Raw genomic sequence first — 24,995 nt, 5'->3', positions numbered from 1 at the left:
TTCAAGTCAATCTTTGCTCAAATAAACTTGAGTTTTGTAGCATGCCCCCGTCTGTAACCAGCCCAGTGCTGGATGCGGGACCTGAAGGAGACCTTCTGCAGCCCCCAGGACCCGCGACCACCAGGCCCAGAGGCCCACTGAGCCCCTGGCTTTCCAGTTGCCACCAGAGGTGGTGGGCAGCCCTCAGATCCAACCAGCCTCGCAGCTTTTCATTGTGAGCTTTCAGACTTTATTTGAGCATTATTTTCCAAGACTGGGTCAGACTTAAAAACCAGAATGTTTAACCAGTTAAATCTGGATCCAACCAGAAAACTGGACTGGGGCCAAGGCGGAAACCAGACTGGCTCTAGGGTAGGACTAGGTCTAACTTAGCTGAGCTGGGTCCAGTGTGAGGCCTCAGATGAATAACATTTTTTTAAATTTGTTTTTATTTATTCATTCAGGAGAGACACAGGCAGAGGGAGAAGCAGGCCCCATGCAAGGAGCCTGACGGTGGGACTCGATCCTGGGTCCCCAGGATCATGCCCTGGGCCAAAGGCAGACGCTCAACCGCTGAGCCACCCAGACAGCCCGAGGAACATTTTATTTTAAGGCTAAGCAAGCAGGTTTTCCTTACCAAGGGTAACCCTGGGTTAGTGGCAGCAGTGGACAACTTTTCATCTAGATAAGCTTATCCATTTATGAGATGTCTAGAGAAAGAATGGGTCTCAGCCAAAGCCCTCCCCACTTAAAGTAGAAAGTTATTTTTTTCCCCTCTACAGTTTCTGGGAACCAGGAAGAGCCCTGCTGGGACAACCCACCTGCCCTGGAATCTGCAGGTGGGATCCTGGAAAACTGGCAGGAGCAGCAAACCGTGAGAGAAGTCTTCCATATCTGGTGCCTGGTCTAGAGAGGAAGCTAAGATGTGACCTCATCCATTCCTTTCCACCTTGAGACTGGCAGGCAAAAAGCATTTGTTAAGAATTAGATCTTTGGGGGATCCCTGGGTGGCGCAGCGGTTTGGCGCCTGCCTTTGGCCCAGGGCGCGATCCTGGAGACCCGGGATCGAGTCCCACGTCGGGCTCCCAGTGCATGGAGCCTGCTTCTCCCTCTGCCTATGTCTCTGCCTCCCCTCTCTCTCTCTCTCTGACTATCATAAAATAAATAAAAATTAAAAAAAAAAAGAATTAGATCTTTGAGTTAGAACTTGAAATTTGTTTTCAGTTACCCATTGGTTGTTGGTCCTTCTCTCCCATGGACAGTTCTGTTGCTTTGTTGTCTCATTTTGTGTCCACAGAACTTGGCTTGTCAACTGTCAGGCTGGGGACCCCGAAATACGGTCGGGACAGAAATGGTGGCTTGCACTCTCCTTTGTGGCCAGGGTCCAAGCACCTGTTGCGGGCTCTCAGGGATTGTCTTTAGGGGTGGCTCTGGGTAGTCACATGGCACTATCTTCCATGCCTCCTTTGGGGACACCTCTTGGGACCACAGGGTGGCTCAACACTGACAGGAATATTTACTGTTTGTCTCAGCTGAAACCCAACAAGCTGTTTGAAAGAAATTTTTTTTTTTAACTAGCTAAACGGCCAAAAGTTGGCCAAGAAGCTGATATTCAGAGCCTGATAGTTTCATTGAAGCTTTGGGGAGAAGGCATACAAAGAAGTTCCTATGTGTCCAAAGGAAAGAAGCACATTCTGAAGTCTTTGTGGAAGGATTTACTAAAACATTCCAAAGACACACAGCTCTCAGTCTAGAATGTAGGAAATCTCTTGATTTCCTATCTTAGTTGAAAATCGTCTCCCTGATTGAAAAGAAAGAAAAGCAAATTGACGATAATGTAGTTGGATGGCTGGGTCAACCTCTTGATACCATTCAGGTTGCAGCCCAGTTTTTTGAGGAATTTAAAACAACTGTACTTGGGGTGTCCGGCTGGCTCAGAGCGAGTAACTCTTGACCTCAGGGTTATGGGTTCAAGCCTCACAATGGGTGTAAGAGATTACTAAAAACAAACTTTTAAAAATAAATAAAAACCGTGCTTGTCTTAACAAACTGAGTCTTGATAAGAATAGAAATGTGGTTCTCAGGCACTCCTGTCATCTCACCGCTCACCCCGTCATCTCTACAAACCCCCAAACCTCCCTGTGCACCTCAGGAGGCTTTGGGCAAGTCCCTCTTAGCGGAACTTGTGTTCTCTCTGCATGCCTCCTATGATGGAAGAGTTCTACTCTGCGCAATTCTTATCGGGGGAAAAAAAATCTTTAAAATCTTCTCCACAAAATACTGGTGAATAGTTTAAGCCATCTGAGCAGGTAACCTTAATGTATCCCATTCTGCCAAAGCGAAAAATAAACTAGTGAGTTTTAGGCAGCGCCGGTGGCTCAGCGGTTTAGCGCCGCCTTCCGCCCGGGGCCTGATCCTGGAGTCAGTCCTGGGATCGAGTCCCACATCGGGCTCCCTGCATGGAGCCTGCTTCTCCCTCTGCCTGTGTCTCTGCCTCTCTCTCTCTCTCTCTCTCTCTCTCTCTCTCTGTGTGTGTGTGTATGTCTCATGGATAAATAAAAAATAAACTAGTGAGTTTTGCACTAAACTCTTGAAAGCTACCAGAGCTCTGTGTCTGTGGGCATAGGTGTGTCAATGTGTGCACCCTGTAAACATGCGCTCTTTTGTAGCTGCAGATGTTGCCAAAATTCATCTGTAAAGAGCCCAATTTGGCTTAAGACAAATATTCTATCAATCGAGTATATGCTCAAACACAGAAACTAACCAAATGTTTTTCAAGTTCATGTGATCTAGGATAATCTTCAGTAAATGAAATCTAGTTTGTTGGCTTAATTAAAACAGGCATGTCTTCAGAGTTTTTAACATTAAATATAATGTGAACATACAACTTACTCTACATTAGTTTACTAAAAATCAAGTAAGCTCACATTGTGACAGTATTTGTTAGCAAGAAAAGATAGTGGTTAGGGTTTAATACTGTTAAATTTTCACAAATGGTCTAAATTGTTATGTGAATCAAATAGATGTAAATAAGACAAAACTTTATAAATGAACTTTTCAACAATACTTAGGCTTTTTGAGAAGTCTACTTAAAAATAGTTTTTTGGTAACTTAAAACCTTAAAGTTACACTGAGATAAATAATGGATACTCATGGAGTATCTAGATCACTTTCCAATAAGATGAAAATATAGAAACATTGGGGCACCCTAGTGGCTCAGTCAGTTTAAGAAACCGACTCTTGGTTTCAACTCAGGTCATGATCCTCTCAGGGTCATGGGATCAAGCCCCAGGTGGAGGGCTCCAAGCTCAGCGGGGAGTTGGCTTGAGATTCTCTCCCTCCTCCCTCTGAATGCCCCTCTCTAAATAAATCTTTTTTAAAAAATACTGAAACATTAACTACTGAACAAAGGTTTACCACTTTGGCTTCCCTTTACAGAGGAGGTAAAGACATTCCACTTTATCAGTAAACACATTTTGTGCTAGATGGAAAACTTACTGAGACGAATATGCATTTAGAAACCATGAAAATATATTTATAAATTTGCCGATCCACAGAATGCCAGCTTAACAGTCCACAATTTACTTCTTCACTTTCACTAGGAATGAAGGATCCTAAAGGTTACAAATTCTAATCAATGTGAAAGCTACTCAGCAATAAGAAGTCACTCAGATGGGGGGCACCTGAGTGACTTAGTTAAGCATCAGACTCTTGATTTTTTTAAGATTTTATTTATCTATTTATGAGAGACCCAGAGGCAGAGACATAGGAGAAGCAGGCTCCCTGGAGAGAGCCTGATGTGGGACTCAATCCCAAGACCCTGGGGTCACAACCCTAGCGGAAAGCAGACACTCAATCACTGAGCCCCCAGGCATCCCAGGCTCGATTTCTGCTCAGTCAAGGATCCAGCCCTGCCCCTGACAGCTAGCCCTGGGCATGGAGCCTGGTTAAGATCCTCCCTCCCTCTCCCTGTCCCACCCTCCTCTGTTCTCCCCACCTCCAAAGAAAAGGGAAAAAAAGGGTGAAAGGAAACATCTGTGTATGGAAAGTAGGTAAGGAAAGTAAAATGGCTGAATTTTCCAGAATTAAAAGCGAAAACCCAGGACAAAATCTGAATGGATAGAAAAAAGTTGTAGAACGTTTGTGGAAAAGCAATGTTGGGAAAGGAATTTTATGTGTGGTGAAGCAAGTTAAGATTGGAAGAGATTTCTTCAAGTTCTATTTAAATGAGTTTTAATAACAAAACTACAAAATTAGAATTTAGTTTTCTGTTAAAAGGTCAAAGTTTTCTTAGATGATTTTGTCACTTTCACTAGACAATTATTACTTCATAATTATCTGTGATCCTACTTAATCAAATGTTGAAACTTTTTGATATTTTCTTAAAATTCTCAATAGTCTGGGCAGCCCAGGTGGCTCAAGCAGTTTAGCACTGCCTTTGGCCCAGGGCGCGATCCTGGAGACCCAGGATCAAGTTCCACGTCAGGCTCCTTGCATGGCGCCTGCTTCTTCCTCTGCCTGTGTCTCTGCTTCTCTCTCTCTCCTCTCTGTGTATTCTCAGAAATAAATAAATAAAATCTTTAAAATAAATAAATAAATGAAATCCTCAATAGTCTTTTAGACCTCCAGCTGACTTTTGAGATTTCCCAGAGGGCTCCTAGAAAATCTAAGGATGTCTCTCATTAATTTAACATGTTAAAATATGTGGGAAGCATTGTCAAATGCTTAGGTTATATGTGTATGGATATGTTATTAACATAAGTATTCCAGAAATAGAAGTTTCTAGATGTTTGTCAAAACTCTCATTGTCCGACTATTACTCTAAATGATTGTAAGCCACAGAAATAACATTTCCTTCCCCGATGAACTCATCAGATCATTAACTGTGGGCATTTTTAGTTTTGTCATTTACAGTCCCTTTCCTCTGAAGCTTTTGTAAAATTGAAATTCATGGAAAGGACCCTACTAATAAGTATTCTGACTACTGACACTGCTGCCGACCTACAAGGTATTAAACCCTGAGTGCATATTTCACTCTGAAGACGGCTCCACCTGACACCTAGTCCTGTGCAAACGGCTGGAGACCTGAAAATAAAAGTGGGATCCTAGAGAAGCAGCCAACACTGAGGTAGATGGCTTCCTCGGAAGACGTGAGGCCAAGAATGTTTCTTTCTACTCCTTCCCTCTCTGACCTTTTCCCAATTCTTGCACCATGAAGGTCTTTAGGATTCTTTTGTTCACCTTTTGCCTCGCCTCTGGCCCAGAAACTACCTTGTTCACATACTTGAAGTTGGGTAATCCACATCTAAACAACTGCTGGTGGATTGCCAGGATGCTGGTGATCCTATAGTCTTGCCCATGCCAAACTTCTGATTTCCAACACTTTGGTTTCTTTTGAACAAGCTCAGTGTTCTCTCAGTCCCGTCAGGCTCCCTCACCCCTGGAGTCCATCTCCCCATCACCAGTTACCAACCCCAAACCCAGTGAACCTTGCACCCAGGATCTGGATGAAGAAACAGATACGAGACACTCCCCAGAAGAAAACCACCTGAGCAGTCCACAGATCCTGAGACTGTACTGGACTCCATGGGTGTCAGCTGTCCAGTCCCAAGCCGCAGACTCAGACCAGCCTCTCCAGGAAGCATTCATGATTCCAAATTCGCTTCCTTCAGGAGATTCCCCTGGCTAAGCATAAGTGCAAATAAAGCTATGACCAGGAACTTCTTCACTCCTGAGGACACTGAAGAATCTGCTGCTAAAGCAATGGCTGCACCACAGCAACAGTAATAAGCAAACCCTTAGCTCTCTCACCAGAGACACTCTTGTCCTTTTGGTTGTCAGCTGAGCAAGGAGATGGGTGTGCTGTGGCCAGTGCCACTTGCTGGACTTGAACTGATGCCCGCATGGAAGGTGAGACTCTGCTAGCTAAGATCTGTGAATGAGCCCGTCGGCTTCAGTGACTCCTTCAAACAGGGTCTTTGTTCACTGATTTGGGTCTTGGGGACCATGGCTCCAGAGTACACTTCAGATGCTGGGAATTCTCCTGCTTATGATCCCCGTAGCTCCTGGTGCACTCCAAAGCTTTAAATCCACATCTGCACCACGGGCCACCATGCAAATGATCTCCCCAGGAATATAACCTCAGGAAGGGAACAGTGAAAGGCTAACTTGAAGAATATGAACCCAACACTGTGCTCTGTGGATGCCACACACAGACTGGGCGAGAACTGCAAGAATGCCAGAATGGTGGCAGAGTGTTAGCCTTAAATCCTGATCCCAGCTCTCAAGGCGGAGCATCTCATCAAAAGGGGGGTTACTGTCAGAAATCAGATGCCCAAACAGAGTCACTTATGCTAAGCCCCATGTGGGCAAACACAACGTGATGATAGGTTCAGCTCTCCCAGCAGTGGCGTCATAACCAATGCTAGTTAGATGATCAGACGCCCCTGCCAGCCCCTAAAGGAAAAGGACTTTGCAATAACCGACCTGCTGTATTGCCAAGTTGGGCTGACTGCCCCATGCATGGTTTCGAAGGGCACTTTCCGCTGTAGGCAGGACGTCGCTCGCAGAGCCAGCCACAGCCCCGATCCTGGTCAGCAGCCGGCACCCACTCGGAGCACAGCGAACCCTAGCAATGGGCATGGGGCATCCAGTCTGAGTGAGTAGCAGGCAGCGAGTTAAACCAAAGGTTAGTATATGCTTGGACCTTCAAGAAGGTAGCCCACCAACTCCTTGCCAGCCATGGGACACTAACTCCTACAAAGAGAGAATGTGTACAAAAAAGACACTGATGTTTTTTTCCTCAAATGGCTGTTGAATTTATTTGCTTGATCAATAATGGTCCTGGCAAAAATTAGTTAACCAATGCTGAGACAACTGTAATGAAATACTAATTTTAAAAATCCATGACACCTTGATAGAAATTAAGAGTTTACACAAACAAAAAAGAAACCTTCAATATTGCCAGCAAATATGAAATGAATGTAATATGACCGACAGGACAGCAAGAAGGCTTTTATACGTTTATATTTGACACCTGACCATATCTGCAGTCACCATAATATCTTCTCTCCAGATTTAAAAAAATAGTATGCTGATTTCTATAACAAAGCTTTTTCTCGTACAAAAATCAAACAATGGCCAACAAGTCACAACAGTGCAATAGGTAGAGAATAAAAAAACCGCATCAAACAGGTGCTGAAAATAAATAGTAACTAGGAGAGGACAGAGCCCTCGTGGGGGTTTGTTTCCATCACCTTGAGTGTGTGGGGTATGTCTTCACAGCCATGAGAGCTCACCTACCTCATGGGTGCCGTTTACTCAGACAGGGTGACCGATCCCAGGTGCCTGAGAGCTGACCTCCCAGATGCCTCAGTCACCAGACAAGCTGCAGAAGCAAGAGAACGGGGTCAGGGATCACAGCTATCACTTAAAGGGAAAGTGTTTTTCTATTGCTCAATCTCGTCAATCGGGAGTCCATCAGCAGGTTTGCGGAGATGATACAGGGAACTGAAGACTTGTGTTTAAGAGCATATATGGCTTATTCAGGCAAAGAGACTTTTACATTCTAGCCCAAGCAAGCAATCTACGTCCTTCTGTGTTTAATGGCAGGTCAGTCAGACAGATTTCTGGGTTAAGCAACAGATCCTCTGCATGGACGTCTTAGGTCAGGCAGCTACCTTCGACCGACCCAGTGAAAAGCACACGCTGATCACCAGCAGCGAGGAGCCGGCAGGAGGAGGCAGCCACGCGAGCCACGCTGCCTGGGGCGGGCAGGCAGGCTCCCCTGGCAGTTCTGTCTGTGACTGGCTGGGCCATCCCGTGACTCAGGCCCATGGACTGTGGTTTAGGACTGTCAGAGGAGAGGGGAAAGGGTGGGTAAAGGTAACCTCCATAAGAGCCATTGTGGCCAGTCAGGAAATATGAGGCAGCTCCCCATTATATAATCTGCACCGGAAAGGTGTAAAAGGCACAAGCAGGAGTGACAAGTAAGCAGAGATCCCGGACGGTGAGGCTATGGGGCAATCCACAAGGCGGAAACAGTATTTACCTTGTTTGGCTCTCCCCCACCCCCACCCCGAACGAGAGAAAGAGATCCTGATTCTGCTATAATAAAAAAGCAAAGAAAGACAATTTTTGGTTTAAAAAGAAGCCACTCAAGGGTTAAAATAGTTTTAGTTAACAAAATTAATCTTCAAATAAGCTGACACTATCTGGAAATCTCATCTGTCCCCTACAAGCCCACAATGCGTGCACTGCTCTGTCCTCCTGTGTAACCTGAGCCTGACGCGGAGAAGTCATACGTGTGAGAGAAGGAAGAGTCTGAGAAGGAAAGACATCTTTACAGAATGTACAGCGGAGAGTTGTGCACTCTGACTCTCGGGATTACAGTAAGATGCACAGGTCTCGTCGGGTCTGGAGGTTCCGTGACGCTCGGGCCACTCAGATGGGTGTCTCCTTCCTGTCTCTGCTTGGTGACGGCTTGGCCTGCTCCTTGCCTGCCTTCGGCTGCTCCTTAGCTGCCTTCACCTCCAGGGCGCCGTCTCTGGGCTGCTCGTCGTCGTCCTGTCCCTGCGGCTCGGGCCTGGCTCGCTGCAGTTGCAACAGGCGGAGCTGTACCCGCAGTTCGATGATGGCCTCCCGCTCCTCGTGAACTGCCTGATTCAAGTGATTGTTCTTTATCTGGAGGGGTGACAAGAGAACAGCTGTCACTTAAGAAGGTCAAGATGACAATGATTCAGGAACAGAGAACGGCTAGTGGGGGCATCCTACACAGGAATCTGTTCTCTGGGGAAAGGTCCCCTAAATTCCTCTCTACTCAGCTGCCTCACTGTTTCCCAAGGAAAGGAAGACCACTTCCAGGGGGAAGAGGTGGCCTCTAGGAGTTTCTGGAAGCTGGTGCTTACTTCTAGCTCTTCATTCTGCCTCTGTAAGTCCTCCAGGATGATCTGCAGCTCCTCTTCATCCTCACTCTCACTCTCACTGTCGGAGGAGTACTCCTCGGTCTCACTGCGGCCATGCTGCTGACGGCTGCCAAGAGAAAAGGACCAGTGATCAGAGGAAGGAATGCTGCTCCCTCCCCACCCTTCCTTTAGATTCACCAGGTTTCCTTGAATTTGCTTAATACAGCACCATTCTTAAGACTTAAGAAGAAACTCAGGGCCACCTGGGTGGCTCAGTCGAGTGAGCTTCTGACTCTTGGTTTCAGCTCAGGTCATGAGTTTGGGGTCATGGGATGGAGCCCAAGGGCTCTGTGCTCAGCAGAGAGTCTGCTTTGGATTCTGTCTCCCCTGCAACTGCATGCACACACTCTCTCAAATAAATAGATTTTTAAAAAAGAGAGAAAAGAAGAAACTTAAAGATGACTGATTCAGATGCCTAGTTCTTGCATATGAAAGTCTGAGAGCTGAAACAATTTTATGTTTATATTTCAGTAAACATTCTTGCAAACTCAAAACCTTCTGCTTTCCTTTACCTCTGAATTTCAGCAATCTCAGCTCTGAGGCGTTCAATCTCTTCTTTTTCTGAGGCAATCTGACGGCGCAGAAACTGCTCCATGGCTAGAAGCTCTTCCTGTTCAGTCAGGATCTCATTCTCCTGAAATAACAGTTACTGGATGAACACCTTTGAGAGTATGAGTCTAAGAAATGTCACTTTTCTGGGGTCCCCTATGTTCCCTTGAATCCTTTAGCCCCATACATACATAACACAAGTTATGGGAAAGCTTGTACAGCAAAGCCTGTCTCCTGTTTCCTTAATGTGAAGAAAAGGTTCTCTGAGAAAAAATAAGACTAAGTTACTTGGGAGGAATGTCTAGATTTTTCTCAAGACATAAAATGCCAACCAGGAATCCCTCATTTTGCAAAGGCTGAGGCCATCACAATGGGCCAAAGGTCAAGTGTGTATGTTTTTGACTCCCAGTCCCCCCTGAACGTCTTCCCACCTCTCAGTAAAGGGAGTGTCTCAGGGTCAAGATGGCCCCTGACAGTGCCACTGGGAAAAGGACCCAGGAGATACACAACTGATGTCAGTATCACCTTAAAGCAGATCTAGTAAAGATGTTCCCAAAGGAAAACCTTTCTCCTCCTCAACCCATATCCCCAGAGATAAATAGTAAATAAACAACACACATTCTGCTTTCACAGATTATGCATTTCTAACACTGGATCACCAAAGGGGGGGGGGACACACAAACCCTCTCTGTCCAATATCTACCTAGCCCCTCCAACCTATAGAAAAGAACCAAAGCAGATTTTCAAAGACAGAAATGTATGGCTATGAAAACGAGGAGTTGGAGGCAAGGCCCTACAGCACGTTCTTCCCAACTCCAGGTATCCAGAGGATAAGCACCTGTGATTGAACCTCAAAGACTTGGTCAAGTTCTAGACTTGGCAGGCACGAGCAAGCCCTTGGAGAGGGAATATGCAGTGTTCCTTCCCCAGGGGTTTCTGAACACAGATGTTCCCTTTACCCCAGTACACCTAGTAAAGCTAATATGCCGAGGAATATCAGATTGAAAAACTGAAATAGATATGATCTGGGACTTGATCCTGTCTGCTATGTGTCCCTGCTGGTCAAATCAAGGTGAGAAAAGGACTGGAACTCGTCCAGCTTTAGGTATCCCACATCCATGAATTTCTGGGAGTGCAGACTCTGCCGTCAGAGCCTAGAACTTCATTCTTTTAAAAAAAAAAAAAGATTTTATTTATTCAGGAGACACACAGAGAGAGAAGCAGAGGGAGAAGCAGGCTCCCTACAGGGAGCCCCACGTGGGACTTGAACGCGGGACTGCGCGATCATGCAGCAGCTCACCCGCTGAGCCACCCAGGCGCCCCTAAAACTTCATTCATTTCTGGTTAAGCTCTAGGAAATTCCAGAACATAGTAAGGCTGAGAGAAAGAAAGGAATTCATCTTCAGCTCTATGCTTGGAATACAGTAGATACTCAAGAGCCATTTGTCAAATCAATGAGTGAATAATAAAACAATTACAACAACTTGCACTCATAAAAAATTAAAAATCAAAATATCTAAACAGGTGTTATCAGTAACAACAATCAGATAAAATCTGTATGGTTACATTTCAAGGTCCCAAACTCTGTGGTCAGAAAGAATATGTTTTAAAATCTTTATTAAAGTCCAATCTCATTAATATGGAACAAGTACAACTAATCTAAAGTTAGTGAAAACACCTATACTCAAACCTGTATGTGGATAAAATGAGGTCAAGTAAAGCATCTGGAATAGTGTCTAGTAAGAAGTAATCAGTAGAAGGTAGTTTCTTTCTCCAGCTGAACACTTAAGCAAACACCACAAACAGGTAATAAGACCTGTATGATTCCTCTAAGGCTGCTAAATCAGCTTATAAGTTTCTTTAAAGAATTCACACCTCTGTAGTTGAGTTTCTCAAATTTAACAAATGATGACCATTAAGAGTCTTGCAACACACTCTGAACAACCAATGGGTCAAAGAAGAAATCAAATTTCTAGGGATGAATAAAGTGGAAAGACAAAAATATCTGAAACAACCTATCTCTACACTTCAAGGTGTTAGAAAAAGAACAAATTAAAATTAGCAGAAGAGAGGAAATGATACAGAGCAGAGCAAAAATAAACAGAGGGATCCATGGGTGGCTCAGCATTGAGCGTTTGCCTTTGGCCCAGGGCGTGATCCCAGAGTTCCGGGATCGAGTCCCACATTGGGCTCCCTGCATGGAGACTGCTTCTCCCTCTGCCTATGTCTCTGCCTCTCTCTCTGTGCCTCTCATAAATAAATAAAATCTGGGCAGCCCCAGTGGCTCAGCGGTTTAGCACCACCTTTGGCCCAGGGAGTGATCCTGGAGACCCGGGATCAAGTCCCACGTCGAGCTCCCTGCATGGAGCCTGCTTCTCCCTCTGCCTGTGTGCCTCTGCCTGCCTCTCTCTGTGTGTCTATCATGAATAAATAAAATCTTAAAAAAAAAACAACTATAAATGAAAAAGGAAACGTAGTAATTGATACCACAGAAATACAAAGCATTATAAGATACTACTATAAGCATTTATACACCAACAAACTGGATAACCTAGAGGAAATGGATATGTTCTTAGAAACATACTACCTACACCAAGACTGAATCATGAAGACGGAAAATCTGAACAGAGCAGTACAAAGATTCAATCAGTACATCAAAAATCGCTTAACCAAGCAAAAACCAGGACCAATTAGCTTCACAAGTGAATTCTACCAAACATTTATAGTAATGCCAATCCTTTTCAGATTCTTCTAAGAAAACTTTAAAATGCTGCCAAACTTCATTCTACAAGGCCAGCATTACCCTCACCCCAAAGCCAGAGAAAGATACTGCAAGAAAATTACAGGATAATATTTCTGATAAACACAGATGTAAAAATCTTCAACAACATACAGGCAAACCAAATTCAACAACACATTAAAAAGATCATATAACATGATGTAGTGGAATTTATCTCTGGAGTGCAAGGATAGTTCAACACATGCAAATCAATAGATGTGATATACCGCATTGACAGAATGAAATATAAAAATCCTATGATCATCTCAATAGATGCAAAAAAAACATTTGAAAAAATTCTAATTTTTCCTTACATGATAAAAAGTCTTAATAAAGTGGGTATAGAAGGAACATACATCAAATAGCCTTTTATTAAAAAGGCTCATAGGTAACATCATACTTAACAATTAAAGGTTAAAAGCATTTCCTCTAAGATCAGGAACAAGACAATCATGCCACTTCTATTCACTATTCAGTACTAAAAGTCCTAGCCAGAGTAATTAGACAAGGAAAAGAAATAAAAGGTATCCAAACTGGAAAGAAGTAAAATTGTTTTTGTTTGCAGACATGATCTTATATATAGAAAAGCCTAAAGACTCTACCAAAAACAACAAAAAACAAGAAACCTGTTAGAATAAACCAATTCAGTAAAATTGCAGCATCTAAAAATCAACATAGAAAAATCAGTTGTAAAAAAAAAAATCAGTTGTGTTCTTATACACTAGCAAACTATTTGAAAATTCAGAAAATTCCATTTACAATAGTATCAAAAAATAAAATACTTAGAGTAAATTTAACCAAAGAAGTAAAAGAACTACTCAAACTAAAACACTGATGAAAAATACTGAAGACACAAATAAATGGAAAAATATCCCATGTTTATGGATCAGAAGAAATAATATTGTTAAAATGTCCATACTACCCAAAGAGAGCTAAAGATTCAAAATTCCAATGGTGCTTTTCACAGAAACAGGAAAAACAATCTTAGAATTTATACAGAACCAAAAAAAGACTGCTAATAGTCAAAGCAATCTTGAACAAAAGGAACAAAGTTAGAGGTATCACACTACCTGATATCAAAGTATACTGATTTCAAAAGCTATAATAAAACAGTATGGTACTGGCAGAAAAAGACACAGACCATTAGAGTGGAGCACAGTCCCCAAAAATAAATCCACACATTTATGGCCAACTGATCTTTGCAAAGGTGCCAAGAACACATATAGGGAAAGGACCATCCTTTCAATAAATGGTGTAGGGAAACTTGTCTTCCACATGCAAAAGAATAAAACTGGACCCTTATCTCACTCACTCTATATATACAGATAAACTTATAATGAGTTAAAGATTTAAATAGAAGACCTAAACCACACAACTATTAGAAAAAGAAAACTCATGGAAAAGGTCTGTTGACACTGGTCTGGGCAATGAATTTTTTATTTATTTATTATTTATTTATTCATTCATTCATTCATTTTAAATATGACCCCAAAAGCAGGCAACCAAAGCAAAACACAGACAAATGGGATGGCATCAAACTAAAAAGCTTCTGTACAGCAAAGGAAGAAGTCAACAGAGTGAAGAGACAACCCATAGAATGCAAGAAAATATTTGCAAACCACACATCAGATGAAGAGTTAACATCCAAACTATAAAAGGAATGCAACTGATTCAATGGGTTGAAAACAACCAACCCAATTCAAAAATGAGCAAAGGACCTGAATAGGCATTTCTTTTTCTTTCTTTCTTTCTTTCTTTCTTTCTTTCTTTCTTTCTTTCTTTCTTTCTTTCTTTTTTTCTTTTTTTAAAGATTTTATTTATTCATGAGAGACACAGAGAGCGAGGCAGAGGGAGAAGCAGGCTCCATGCAGGGAACCCAAGGCGGGACTCGATTCCAGGACGCCAAGATCACACCCTGAGCTGAAGGCAGATGCCCAACTGCTGAGCCACCCAGGTGTCCCTGAATAGGCATTTCTTTCTTTTTTTTTTTTTTTGAATAGGCATTTCTAAACAGAAGACCTACAAATGACCAGCAGATCTATCAAAAGATGCCCAACATCACTAATTATCAGGAAAATGCAAATCAAAACTACGATGAGATATTACCTGCAGGCTCCATGCAGGGAACCCAAGGCGGGACTCGATTCCAGGACGCCAAGATCACACCCTGAGCTGAAGGCAGATGCCCAACTGCTGAGCCACCCAGGTGTCCCTGAATAGGCATTTCTTTCTTTTTTTTTTTTTTTGAATAGGCATTTCTAAACAGAAGACCTACAAATGACCAGCAGATCTATCAAAAGATGCCCAACATCACTAATTATCAGGAAAATGCAAATCAAAACTACGATGAGATATTACCTCACAACTGTTAGGATCGCTATTATAAAAAAAAAAAAAAAAAAAAGAACAACAACAACAACAACAACACAAAAGAGAACAACTGCCAGCAAGGATGTAGAGAAAACAGACTTTTTGTACCCTCCTGATGGGAATGTAAACTGTATACAGCCATTATGGGAAACAGAATGGAAGTTCCTCAAAAAACAAAAAATAGAAGTACCATATGAGGGACACCTGGGAAGCTCAGTGGTTGATTGAGTGTCTGCCTTCAGCTCAGGGCGTGATCCCGGGTCCGGGGAACGAGTCCTACATCAGGCTCCCAGCAAGAAGCCTGCTTCTCCCTCCGCCTATGTCTCTGCCTCTTTCTCCGTGTCTCTCATGAATAAGTAAATAAAATCTTGGGGAAAAAAAAAGAACTACCATATGATCCAGCAATTCCACCTCTGGGTATATACCCAAAGGAAATGAAAAGGATACTGAAGAGATACCTGCACTGCCATGTTTACTGGAGCATTATTCACAATAGTCAAAATATGAAAACAACCCAATGGTCAATGCATGAATAGATAAAGAAGATGTGGGGTGTGTATAAACACACACACACAGGAGTATTATTCAGCCATGAGAAAGAAGGAAATATTGCCACGTATGGCAACACGGATAAACCTAGAGGACATTACACAAAGTGAAATAAGAAAGAGAAAGACAGTGTATGATCTCACTTCTAGGTAGAATCTTAAAAAAAAAAAAAAAGTAGAACTCAAAGAAGTACAGAGCAGAATAGTGGTTACCAGAGAGAGGCGGGGGGGATAGGGAAAATGGGGAGATGTTGGTCAAAAGATACAAAGTTGCAATTACAAAGGATGAAAAAGTCTAGAGATCTAGAATTACAGGCATGATGACTATTGGTTGATAATACCATACTGAATACTAGAAATACACTAAAAGAATGGATTTCAGGTGTTCCCATCACAAAGAAAAAGGTAACTAGATGAGGAGACTGTTTATTAGTTTCACTGTAGTAATCATTTCAAATCACCATGCTGTACACTTTAAATTTGTACAATTTTTATTTTTAAAAAAGGATCTTGTAATATAGAGAAAAAAGTTTAGCTTACCTGAGCAAGGAGAATATTTATAACTTCTTCATTTTCATTCATTTCTTCTTTGGAAACATCCTCTTTTGAAAGACTGGCGATCTCTTGTGCAATCTTTGTTTCACACTCCTGTCAAGAAAGAAATGAAAAAGCACTGGTCAGCCCAAATATAACACATATTCAACAATTTCACACCATCACCATTTAGACATTTCCTTTTCATTTCCTAGAATTGAAAAAGTTAACAGTAACAGTCAGATGAACTATCTGGATAGATGAGCATTTGTTAACTGGGCTTGGAAAATAAAATATGGATCTTAGTTTATGGCTGCACCATGAAAAATGTTCAATTCTGATTAGTTACTGTGCTCATTTCTAAACCCATCCATATAAAATTACTTTCTGTGATACTTTCTTTTTTTTGGAGGGTGTCCACTTTAAGTATACAATTCAATTAATTCTGACAAATGAATACAGTCGAGTAACCACCACCACAAATATGACACATGTTTCCCTCACCAAAGTACCATTAGGTTCCTTCACCATTTGCTGATCCCTGGCAACCACTGACCTGTTTTCTATTCCTATAGTTTTGACTCTTCTTAAGTTTCATATAGATTGAATCAATCAGTAAGAAATATTTTTTAAAAGATTTTACTTATTTATTTGAAAGAGGAGAAAGAGAGTATGAGCAAAGGAGGGGCAAAGGGAAAACCAGACTCCCCGCCAAGCAGGGAGCCAGATATGGGGATCAATCTCAGGACTCTGAGATCATGACCTGAGCCAAAGGCAGATGCTTAACCAACTGAGCCACCCAGGCGCCCAGTAAAAAATCATCTTTCACATAGCATATGCTTTTACTATTCATCTATTTTGTTGTTTGTATTAGTAGTTTGCTGAGTAATATGCCGTGATACAAACGTACACCAATTTGTTCATCCATTCACCAGCTGATGGGACACCTGGGTCCTTCCTGGATCTGAGCTATTATAACTAGACCTGTTACAAACATTTCATACATATCTGCTTTATGTGGATATATGCTTTCTTCTTTTAAATACCTAAAAGTGGGATTGCTTGGTCATATGGTAACCATATGCTTAACTTTATAAGAAACTGCCAAATCGTTTTCCAAAATTACTGTTGTCATTTTGCATTATCAAGGGCGACAATGAGATTTCCAGTTGCCCCATGTTCTTGTCAACACCTGGTATTTTTATTTTTACTTTTTTTTTTTTAGAGAGAGGGAGAGTGTGGGGGACAGTGGGAGGGAGAATCCCAGGCAGGCTAGATGCTCCACACAGAGCCCAATGCAGGGCTCAATCTCACGATGCCAAGACCATGACCTGAGCCAAAATCAAGAGTCAGATGTTTAACCAACTGAGCTAGCTCATAACCAGGTACCTCCACACCTGGTATTTTTAATTTGAGTCATTCTTATCGGTGTGTAGTGTAATTTATTCATGAGAGACAGAAAGAGAGAGAGGCAGAAACACAGGCAGAGGGAGAAGCAGGCTCCATGCAGGGAGCCCGATGCGGGACTCGATCCCAGGACTCCAGGACCATGCCCTGGAGTGCCTGGTCGAAGGCAGGCACCAAACCGCTGAGCCACCTAGGGATCCCCCATCAATTTGTATTTCTTTAATGACTAATGATATTGAGCATCTTTGCATGTTATCTGTCATCTGTACATGTTAAAGTGCCTATTCAACTTTTTTGCCTTTTTTTTTATTTTTATTTATTTATGAGAGAGAGAGAGAGAGAGAGAGGCAGAGACACAGGCAGAGGGAGAAGCAGGCTCCATGCACCGGGAGCCCGACGTGGGACTCGATCCCAGGTCTCCAGGATCGTGCCCTGGGCCAAAGGCAGGCACTAAACTGCTGCACCACCCAGGGATCCCCCCCTTTTTTGCCTTTTTAAAACTGAATTGTTATTGCAATAAATGTACTGTACTGTGATGGGAGAGCAGAGTTTATACAGGAAATCTCTGTACCTTCCAATTTTGCTGTGAAACTACATCTGCTTCAGAAAAAAAAATAAAACTCCGGGACACCTGGGTGGCTCAGTAGTTGAGCACCTGCCTTCAGCTCAGGGCGTGATCCTGGGCTCCCAGGATCAAGTCCAGCATCAGGTTTCACACAGGGAGCCTACTTCTCCCTCTGCCTATGTCTCTGCCTCTCTCATAAATAAGTAACATCTTTAAAAAATAGTCTAAAAAAAATACCTTGAATTGTCTTCTTCTTAAGAGTTTTTTACATACTCAAATCTTTTATCAGGTATGTGTTTTTGCAAATATTTTGTCACAGCCTCTGACTTGTATATTCATTTTATTAACAGTCTCTTTTGAAGGGCATGTTTTTAGCATACTGATGAAATGTAATCTAACAAATTTTTCTTTTACAGTCCATGGTGTCCTATTTAAGAAATCACTGCCTAAGCCAAAGTCAATAAGAACTTCCAGGTTTTTCTTCTGGAATTTTTTTTTAACGTCTTAATGTATGGTTCATCTTGAATTAATTTTTATGTATGCTACATAGAAAGAGTCAAGGTTTTGTTTTGGTTATTCTTTTTTGGCATACAGGTATCCAGTTGTTCCAGCATCATTTGTTGAAAAGAAAATCCTTCCCCAATGAATCGTCTTATCAGCTTTGTTGAAAACTAACTGCCCATGTATGTGTGGGGTCCATTTCTGAACTTTCTATTCTATATGTCTACCTTTATCCAATACCTACCGTCTTAGTTACTGTAGCTTCATAGTAAGTCTTAAAATCAGGTAGTGTGAATCCTCCAATGTTGTTCTTTTTCCACAATCATTTAGATCATTTGTATTTCCACATAAATTTTAGAGGAGCTTGTTATTTTCAAAAAAACAAAAACAAAAAAAGCCCACTTGTTTAGATTTTGATTGGGATTGACGCCATAGATGAAATTGAAAACACCTAACATCTTAACAATATTAAGAGATAGCACTCCATTTATTTAGGTCTTCATTTTTCTTTTTAGGCTAATATCTAACTGCTCATTGCTAATATAAAGAAATACAACAGACTTCTGTGTGTGTATCTGATCTTGTATGCTACAACTTTGCTAAATGGACTTCTAGGGTTTTTTTTATAGATTCATTAGGATTTTATATGCAGATAGTCATGTTGTCTGCATAGAAAAACTTCTCTCCAATTTGTTTTCTTGCTTTATCGTACTAGCTAACATGAACATCCAGTACAATGTTGAAGAGAGTGGTGAAAGCTGAAATCCTTGCTTTGTACACCCAATCTTAGGAGAAAGCATTCAGACTTTCACCATTAAGTACAATATTAATCGCTGATTTTTTTCATTGACACCCTTTATCAGGCTGAGAATGACATTTGCTGACAGCTTTTATTATGAGTAAGTGTTGAATTCTGCTAAATGCTTTTCTGCATCTATTGACATGATCTTGTGTTTTTTTTATTCTTTGGTTTTGTTAATATAATGAGCTATATTACTTCTATCTTTAAAAATAATTTATTTCTGGATGGGCAAGGTGGGGGATTAAAAAATAAAAGTAATTTATTCCTCAAAGTTGAAGTCAACTTGACAGCACCTTTGGAAAATTTATGAATTAATGAACAGGTATAAAAAGATAGCATAAAGAAAACTAGTAAAGTAAAGGTGATCTATCCCCTTCTCTAATGGCTCTGACTGCTCTGTCACAACTCCTTTATGCAAGAGAGAAGCATGAGTAGCACTGAGACACAACTGTCACAAGTCAGAGACCTTCATTTAAAGTCTGATGGGCAAAGCCACACGGTCAGCAATTATAACCATGATGGCTGATCAGTCAGTCACTGATTCCAGGCTGACGCATGAAAGGAACAATAATGACAACAGGCACAGGAAGCAAAAGATAGATAATCTGGTAAGCAGTAGGAAAGGAGGAAAAATACACAAAGGGCTTTTGCTGGTCTGCCAGTCCTGGAGTACACGTGTAAAAATCCCACGAATGCTTCCTTTCTGACAAAGCCAACCTCCACATAAATGCAAACCTCTGGGCAGCCCGGGTGGCTCAGCAGTTTAATGCCACCTTCAGCCCAGGGCCTGATCCTGGGGGGCCCGGGATCGAGTTCCACATCAGGCTCCCTGCAGGGAGCCTGCTTCTCCCCCTGCCTGTGTCTCTTTCCCTCTCCCTCTGTGTCTCTCATTAATAAAATCAATCAATCAATCAATCAATGCAAACCTCTACCATCAAAGCAACGTAAGTACATGGACTGATTTTGCCTGTTAGCACAACCACAATGGCGACCCACCACTGATCACACTCTCTCAGTCTGATAAATGCTAACTAATGTGCCATGGAAGTACTATTTGGGGTGTGGCGTTGAACCTGCATGCGGGTTGTAAGAGGGTCCAGTGATCTGAGATCTTACTTAGCCTTGGTGTGGCTAGGCAATTCACAGTCCCAGAGCCAAGCAACACAGGCTAAGCTAGAGGAGAGCAAAAGCCTGACTCATAGACCCCAAACTTATCAGGAGTTACATGCTGCTCTTCCTATTAGGTGACTAAAACTCCTCCTTATCTTCAGGACCTCCTTATGTTTCCTAAGAGCTGACTCAAAGGCCTCAGATTCCCCAGCCATCTCTGAAATGTCTCACTATCCGACTGCTTCTGTTGTTGAGAAATACAACTAAGCAGGAAATGACACAACATCTTTCAGTAAAATCATCGATTAAAAAAAAAAAAAAAACAGCTTTCTACATTAAACATTTCCCTGATACCAAACTGAAGGACCAATAATGATTAGCTGGGAACATTCAAGCAAATAGATTTCCCATAAGGGAACTTCACTTCAGAAAACATGTATATATTGTGTTTTTAAAAGAAAACTAACTTAAAATAGTATGTAAGAAAAATTCCAGCACATACGGTTTATATTCCATTATAAACATGATGTACCAAAATAACAAATTTACTCACTTGTCTTTTAGCTTCTCTCAGTTTCCTCTTGAGGGCTGTCAAAATTCTTTGTACTTCCCATAATCTTTCTTCTTTAGATAAATCCTTTATCCCAGCCTGCAGATCTCGATGTAAACAATTCAAAAGAAACTCCTAGAAAATAATATGCCACACTGAGTGGTAACTCATGTCTTACCATCTTAAAATAAAACCACATGCAATTTCTAAAGATGTACAACCAACTCTTTTTCAATTATCATTAAGGGAATGAAATAATGGCATGAACTATTTTTTCAAGGATATGACTGAAAAATCCTTTTTTGCCTTGGGCACTGAGTTCTTGTCATTAATTTACATTGGCTCAGTAACAGTTCATTCATATCCTTTCCCACAACACATCGACAACTAATAGTGGGAGTTCAGAGTAGACAAAAGGAAAAGAAACTAAGCAAGAATTTGATAACATGTATGCCAATAATCATCATCAAATATAAGTAGATTTCTTTGTCTTGAATTTCTTAATCAGTTTTGCTAAACACACACACACACCACCAAATGAACTATTTCTTCTATCAATATAGCATAGAAGAAAAGTACAGGATTTGGGGTCAAATCCTGGTCCTATAGTTTAGTAACCATATAACACAGAGTCAGTTATTTAATTTCCCTAAATTTATTTTTGTCTGTAAAATATGGCTGATAACAGCAAAGCTGTCCCGATAAGCTAACATTTTTTGACTCCTTACAAGGTGCCTGGCAGCATTATCTCATTCATGGTAGTAATCTTCGCATCAAACCATGAGATGACCCATTTTAAAATGGGATCACCAAGGCTTACAGAGGTTAAACAATCTGCCTAAAAATCAATCAGCTAATTAGAAACCAAGGAAGAATTTAAAGCCAGGTCTTTTGATTTCAAAACCTGTGTTCTTTCTACTACAATATTCTGACTTCACTGGCATGAAAGAGTGCCAGACAGAAATTTCTGCCTTTGGCATACCATTAACAATGTCTAACATAGTTCCAGACACACACAAAGTATTCAGTGAACAAAAGCTCCTCCTCTTAATCATCACTGTCAATCATCATAATCACCCAAAAGGAGCAGAGCAAAGGGAGGCTAGGCTCTTCAGGGCTGAAGCATGGGGCTGAGAGCACACACCTGTCTTCTGATCTCCTCCTTGATGTTCTCCTGGGTCTCTGGCAGTGTGGGCATAGTGGCCATGTTAGACCATCGAAGAGGTTTTGTCACTTGCTTTAGTACCACATTTCCAAAGAGCTCTTCCACATGTGTGAAAAACACATATAGGACACGATTGCTAATCTAAGAAAAAAATAAATAAAAAGATTTGCAAAAAAAAAAAAAAAACTATTCAAATTAGCATTTTATTTCATTTAACTTGTGTCTGGCGCAGAGTATATCCTTTAATCCTAGACATGGGAATGACCGTTCTCCTCAGTAGGGACCAGACATGCTTTGCTACTTAGTGGCCAATTCAAAGAAGAAAATGGAAAAGTAGGAGGAGTTCAGTCATGAATTCAAGCACCATAAGGAACTGAGTGGGAAAGGACAGGAAAAAGGTTGCAGAGGTCGCTGACCATCAATCTGTTCCTTTTAGCAATATAATATTAACTGATTTTAAAAATCCTATGTTCTTTATTCTCGAGTTATTTTGAGACCTTAGCACACACACATATGGATCCGCTGAGGAATATGAAGGAAGAGCACTTGGAGTTGTCAAGCTGGGCTGAGAATAGAAGAACCCTCACTCCAGAAACAAATGCCTTCTGGGCACATCTGCACAGCCAGTGTTTAAATATGATGTTCATGTGCTAGGAGCTCAGGACATTAACTACTTTCTACCTAAGCCTTATAATATACTTGCACTTTCTATGAAACTATCATCCCTATTATAGTAATATTAAGTAACAATGTAATATTTACCAAATTCTGGAATCCTGACTAATCCGAATGATCAAATTGAAATCTGAGATACATTTTACTTCCAAACCACAATCAATGAACAATGCAAGTATAAGAAAATGCACTCTTACAACAGTGCATTATAACAATGGCTGACAATAATCTAGTATACTGGCCAAAAAGAGAGCTTAAAATAAAAATACAGGGCAGCCTGAGGCAGCCGGAGTGGCTCAGGGGTTTAGCGCCACCTTCAGCCCAGGGCCTGATTCTGGAGACCCAGGATCGAGTCCCACATCCGATTCCCTGCATGGAGCCTGCTTCTCCCTCTGCCTGTGTCTCTGCCTCTCTCTCTCTGTGTCAATCATGAATAAATAAAATCTTAAAAAAAAAAAAAAGCACAGGGCTGCCTGGGTGGCTTAGCAATTTAGCGCTGCCTTCAGCCCAGGGTGTGATCCTGGGGTCCCGGGATCAAGTCCCACATCCGGCTCCCTGCATAGAGCCTGCTTCTCTCTCTGCTTGTGTCTCTGCCTCTCTCTGTTTCTCATGAATAAATAAATAAAATCTTTAAAAAAAAAATTCTTCTTATAAAAAAAATACAACTGTCACTTCATTTTTTTGTCTTTTGTGTCTAGCCTTAATAAAGTATTAATAATTCTGTCAAGGACTTTTGTTTTTTAAAGATTTTATTTATTTATGAGACACACAGAGTGAGACAGAGAGGCAGAGTCACAGGCAAAGGAAGAAGCAGGCTCCACACAGGGTGCCCGATGCGGGACTCGATCCCAGGTCTCCAGGATCACACCCCAGGCGCAGGCGGTGCTAAACCGCTACGGTACCAGGGCTGCCCAATAATTCTAATTAAAGGAAAAGATATACTCTGTGCCAGCACCAAGTGAGCAGCAATAAACAAAGGCTAAGTATTTATACTGTAAATTTATATTATATTAACACATTACCCAATTCCCTGAAATGCCTCCTCAGATTAAATTTCTATAATTTCCTTCTCTAGGATCTTTATGAATGAAATGACCAGGTTAAATCTCTGACCAAACTAATGTTGTTAGGCTCCTTTGTGCCTGAGTCTGGTATGTGAATGCGATATAATTAAGCAATAATGCTATTTGAAGAAATAAATGAAATCTTTAAAATTCTATAGATGAACTCTTTAATTGTGGGTACCACAGGCTGCTTCTCTCCTCATGACAGACAGATCACTGTCATCAGAAACTGGTTTAGAAACCCACACCAGGGACACCTGGGTGGCTCAGTGGTTTGGCGCCTGCCTTCAGCCCAGGGCGTGATCCTGGAGACCCGGGATCGAGTCCCACGTCAGGCTCCCTGCATGGAGCCTGTTTCTTTCTCTCTGCCTGTGTCTCTGCCTCTCTCTCTCTGTATCTCTCATTAAAAATAAATAAAATCTAAAAAAAAAAAAAAAAAAAAAGAGGAACCCACACCAAAGACTGCAATAGTCAAATTACACAGCTACATGCAGCCATATGACGACACTGTCCATATTCTGAAAGAAAAAGACCAATATTCAGGCTTATCTACTGCCTACTTTTGCTGGTTAACTGCTTTGTATGTGACTCAGCAACAGAAAATGGCTCCAACACTCCCCGCGGTCAGCATCAAAGGACATATGTGCAGAGAAGGCCATGTACCTGAACGGTTGGGCTGAGCACTATAGAAATGTTCTGTATATTCATTTTTGTTTCCAGTTCCTTCGAGATAACATGGTCCATGTGCACGATCAGCCAAGAAATCAGAAGATAGTTACATTCTGGCAGTTCTTTGAGCAAGCGCTGGAATTCCTGCACCTTCTCGCTCTCTGTGCTCCTCCCACAAGCCTCCTCAAAGCGGGGCATCAGCTCTTTGGTAAGCAGATTCTCCGGAAGGTCTCGCAAATATTGCTTCAACAAACTGGCTACGGTGTTAGGCTCATATTCTTCCAAATTTGGAGACTCCTCTCTGTCATAGGCTGCTTTCAGCTCATCCACCTTTGATTTAATTCCTAAAAACATTCAAATACCGAATAGAAAGAAGAGTATCAAGAAAACAAACACATAGCTTTTCTCTCCATGGCACCTGCCCCTGGGGGGAGATCTAAAGAGTTAATCTGACAGTAACAAACCTCTAGTCATGAAGTATTTATCTGCTCAAAGGGCATAGAATTCCTCTGTAAAAATAATAATAATAATAATAATAATAATAATAATAATAAAGACTACACTGTGAGGGTGAACTCAACCAAAAGCTAAATAATAATGGGAAAACTCAGTATTTAGAAAAGAAGTCAGAGCAATCTTGGAATATCTTAGGTTTCAAACACAATAATTTAAATCTACGTAGTTAAAAATTCAGGCAAAACTTCAACTACAATCCAAGTGTAAATCTTGTTCCACATGAGCGGCCAACTGCCTTTTCTAATGAGT

General features: G+C 41.5%; 1 protein-coding gene across 4 annotated transcripts in view; it reads right to left on the bottom strand.

Moving 5' to 3' along the window:
• Positions 1–6,989: 6,989 nt before the first annotated feature.
• Positions 6,990–24,995, bottom strand: part of RALBP1 (ralA binding protein 1) — a 58,212-nt gene continuing 40,206 nt past the window's right edge. For all 4 annotated transcript variants that reach the window (XM_055324299.1, XM_055324300.1, XM_055324301.1 and 1 more), the window contains exons 4-10: positions 24,225–24,574; positions 21,802–21,963; positions 20,661–20,792; positions 15,729–15,836; positions 9,455–9,576; positions 8,886–9,009; positions 6,990–8,661 (exon numbers count right to left, since the gene is read on the bottom strand). In XM_055324299.1, the coding sequence (XP_055180274.1) occupies positions 8,422–8,661; positions 8,886–9,009; positions 9,455–9,576; positions 15,729–15,836; positions 20,661–20,792; positions 21,802–21,963; positions 24,225–24,574 (1,238 nt within the window). In that variant the 3' untranslated portion in view covers positions 6,990–8,421. The remainder of the gene's footprint in view (positions 8,662–8,885; positions 9,010–9,454; positions 9,577–15,728; positions 15,837–20,660; positions 20,793–21,801; positions 21,964–24,224; positions 24,575–24,995) is intronic.

The sequence above is a fragment of the Nyctereutes procyonoides genome, unplaced genomic scaffold (genome assembly GCF_905146905.1).
Source record: "Nyctereutes procyonoides isolate TBG_1078 unplaced genomic scaffold, NYPRO_anot_genome, whole genome shotgun sequence".
Taxonomy (NCBI): domain Eukaryota; kingdom Metazoa; phylum Chordata; class Mammalia; order Carnivora; family Canidae; genus Nyctereutes; species Nyctereutes procyonoides.
This window is presented reverse-complemented; position numbering and strand designations above follow the sequence as displayed.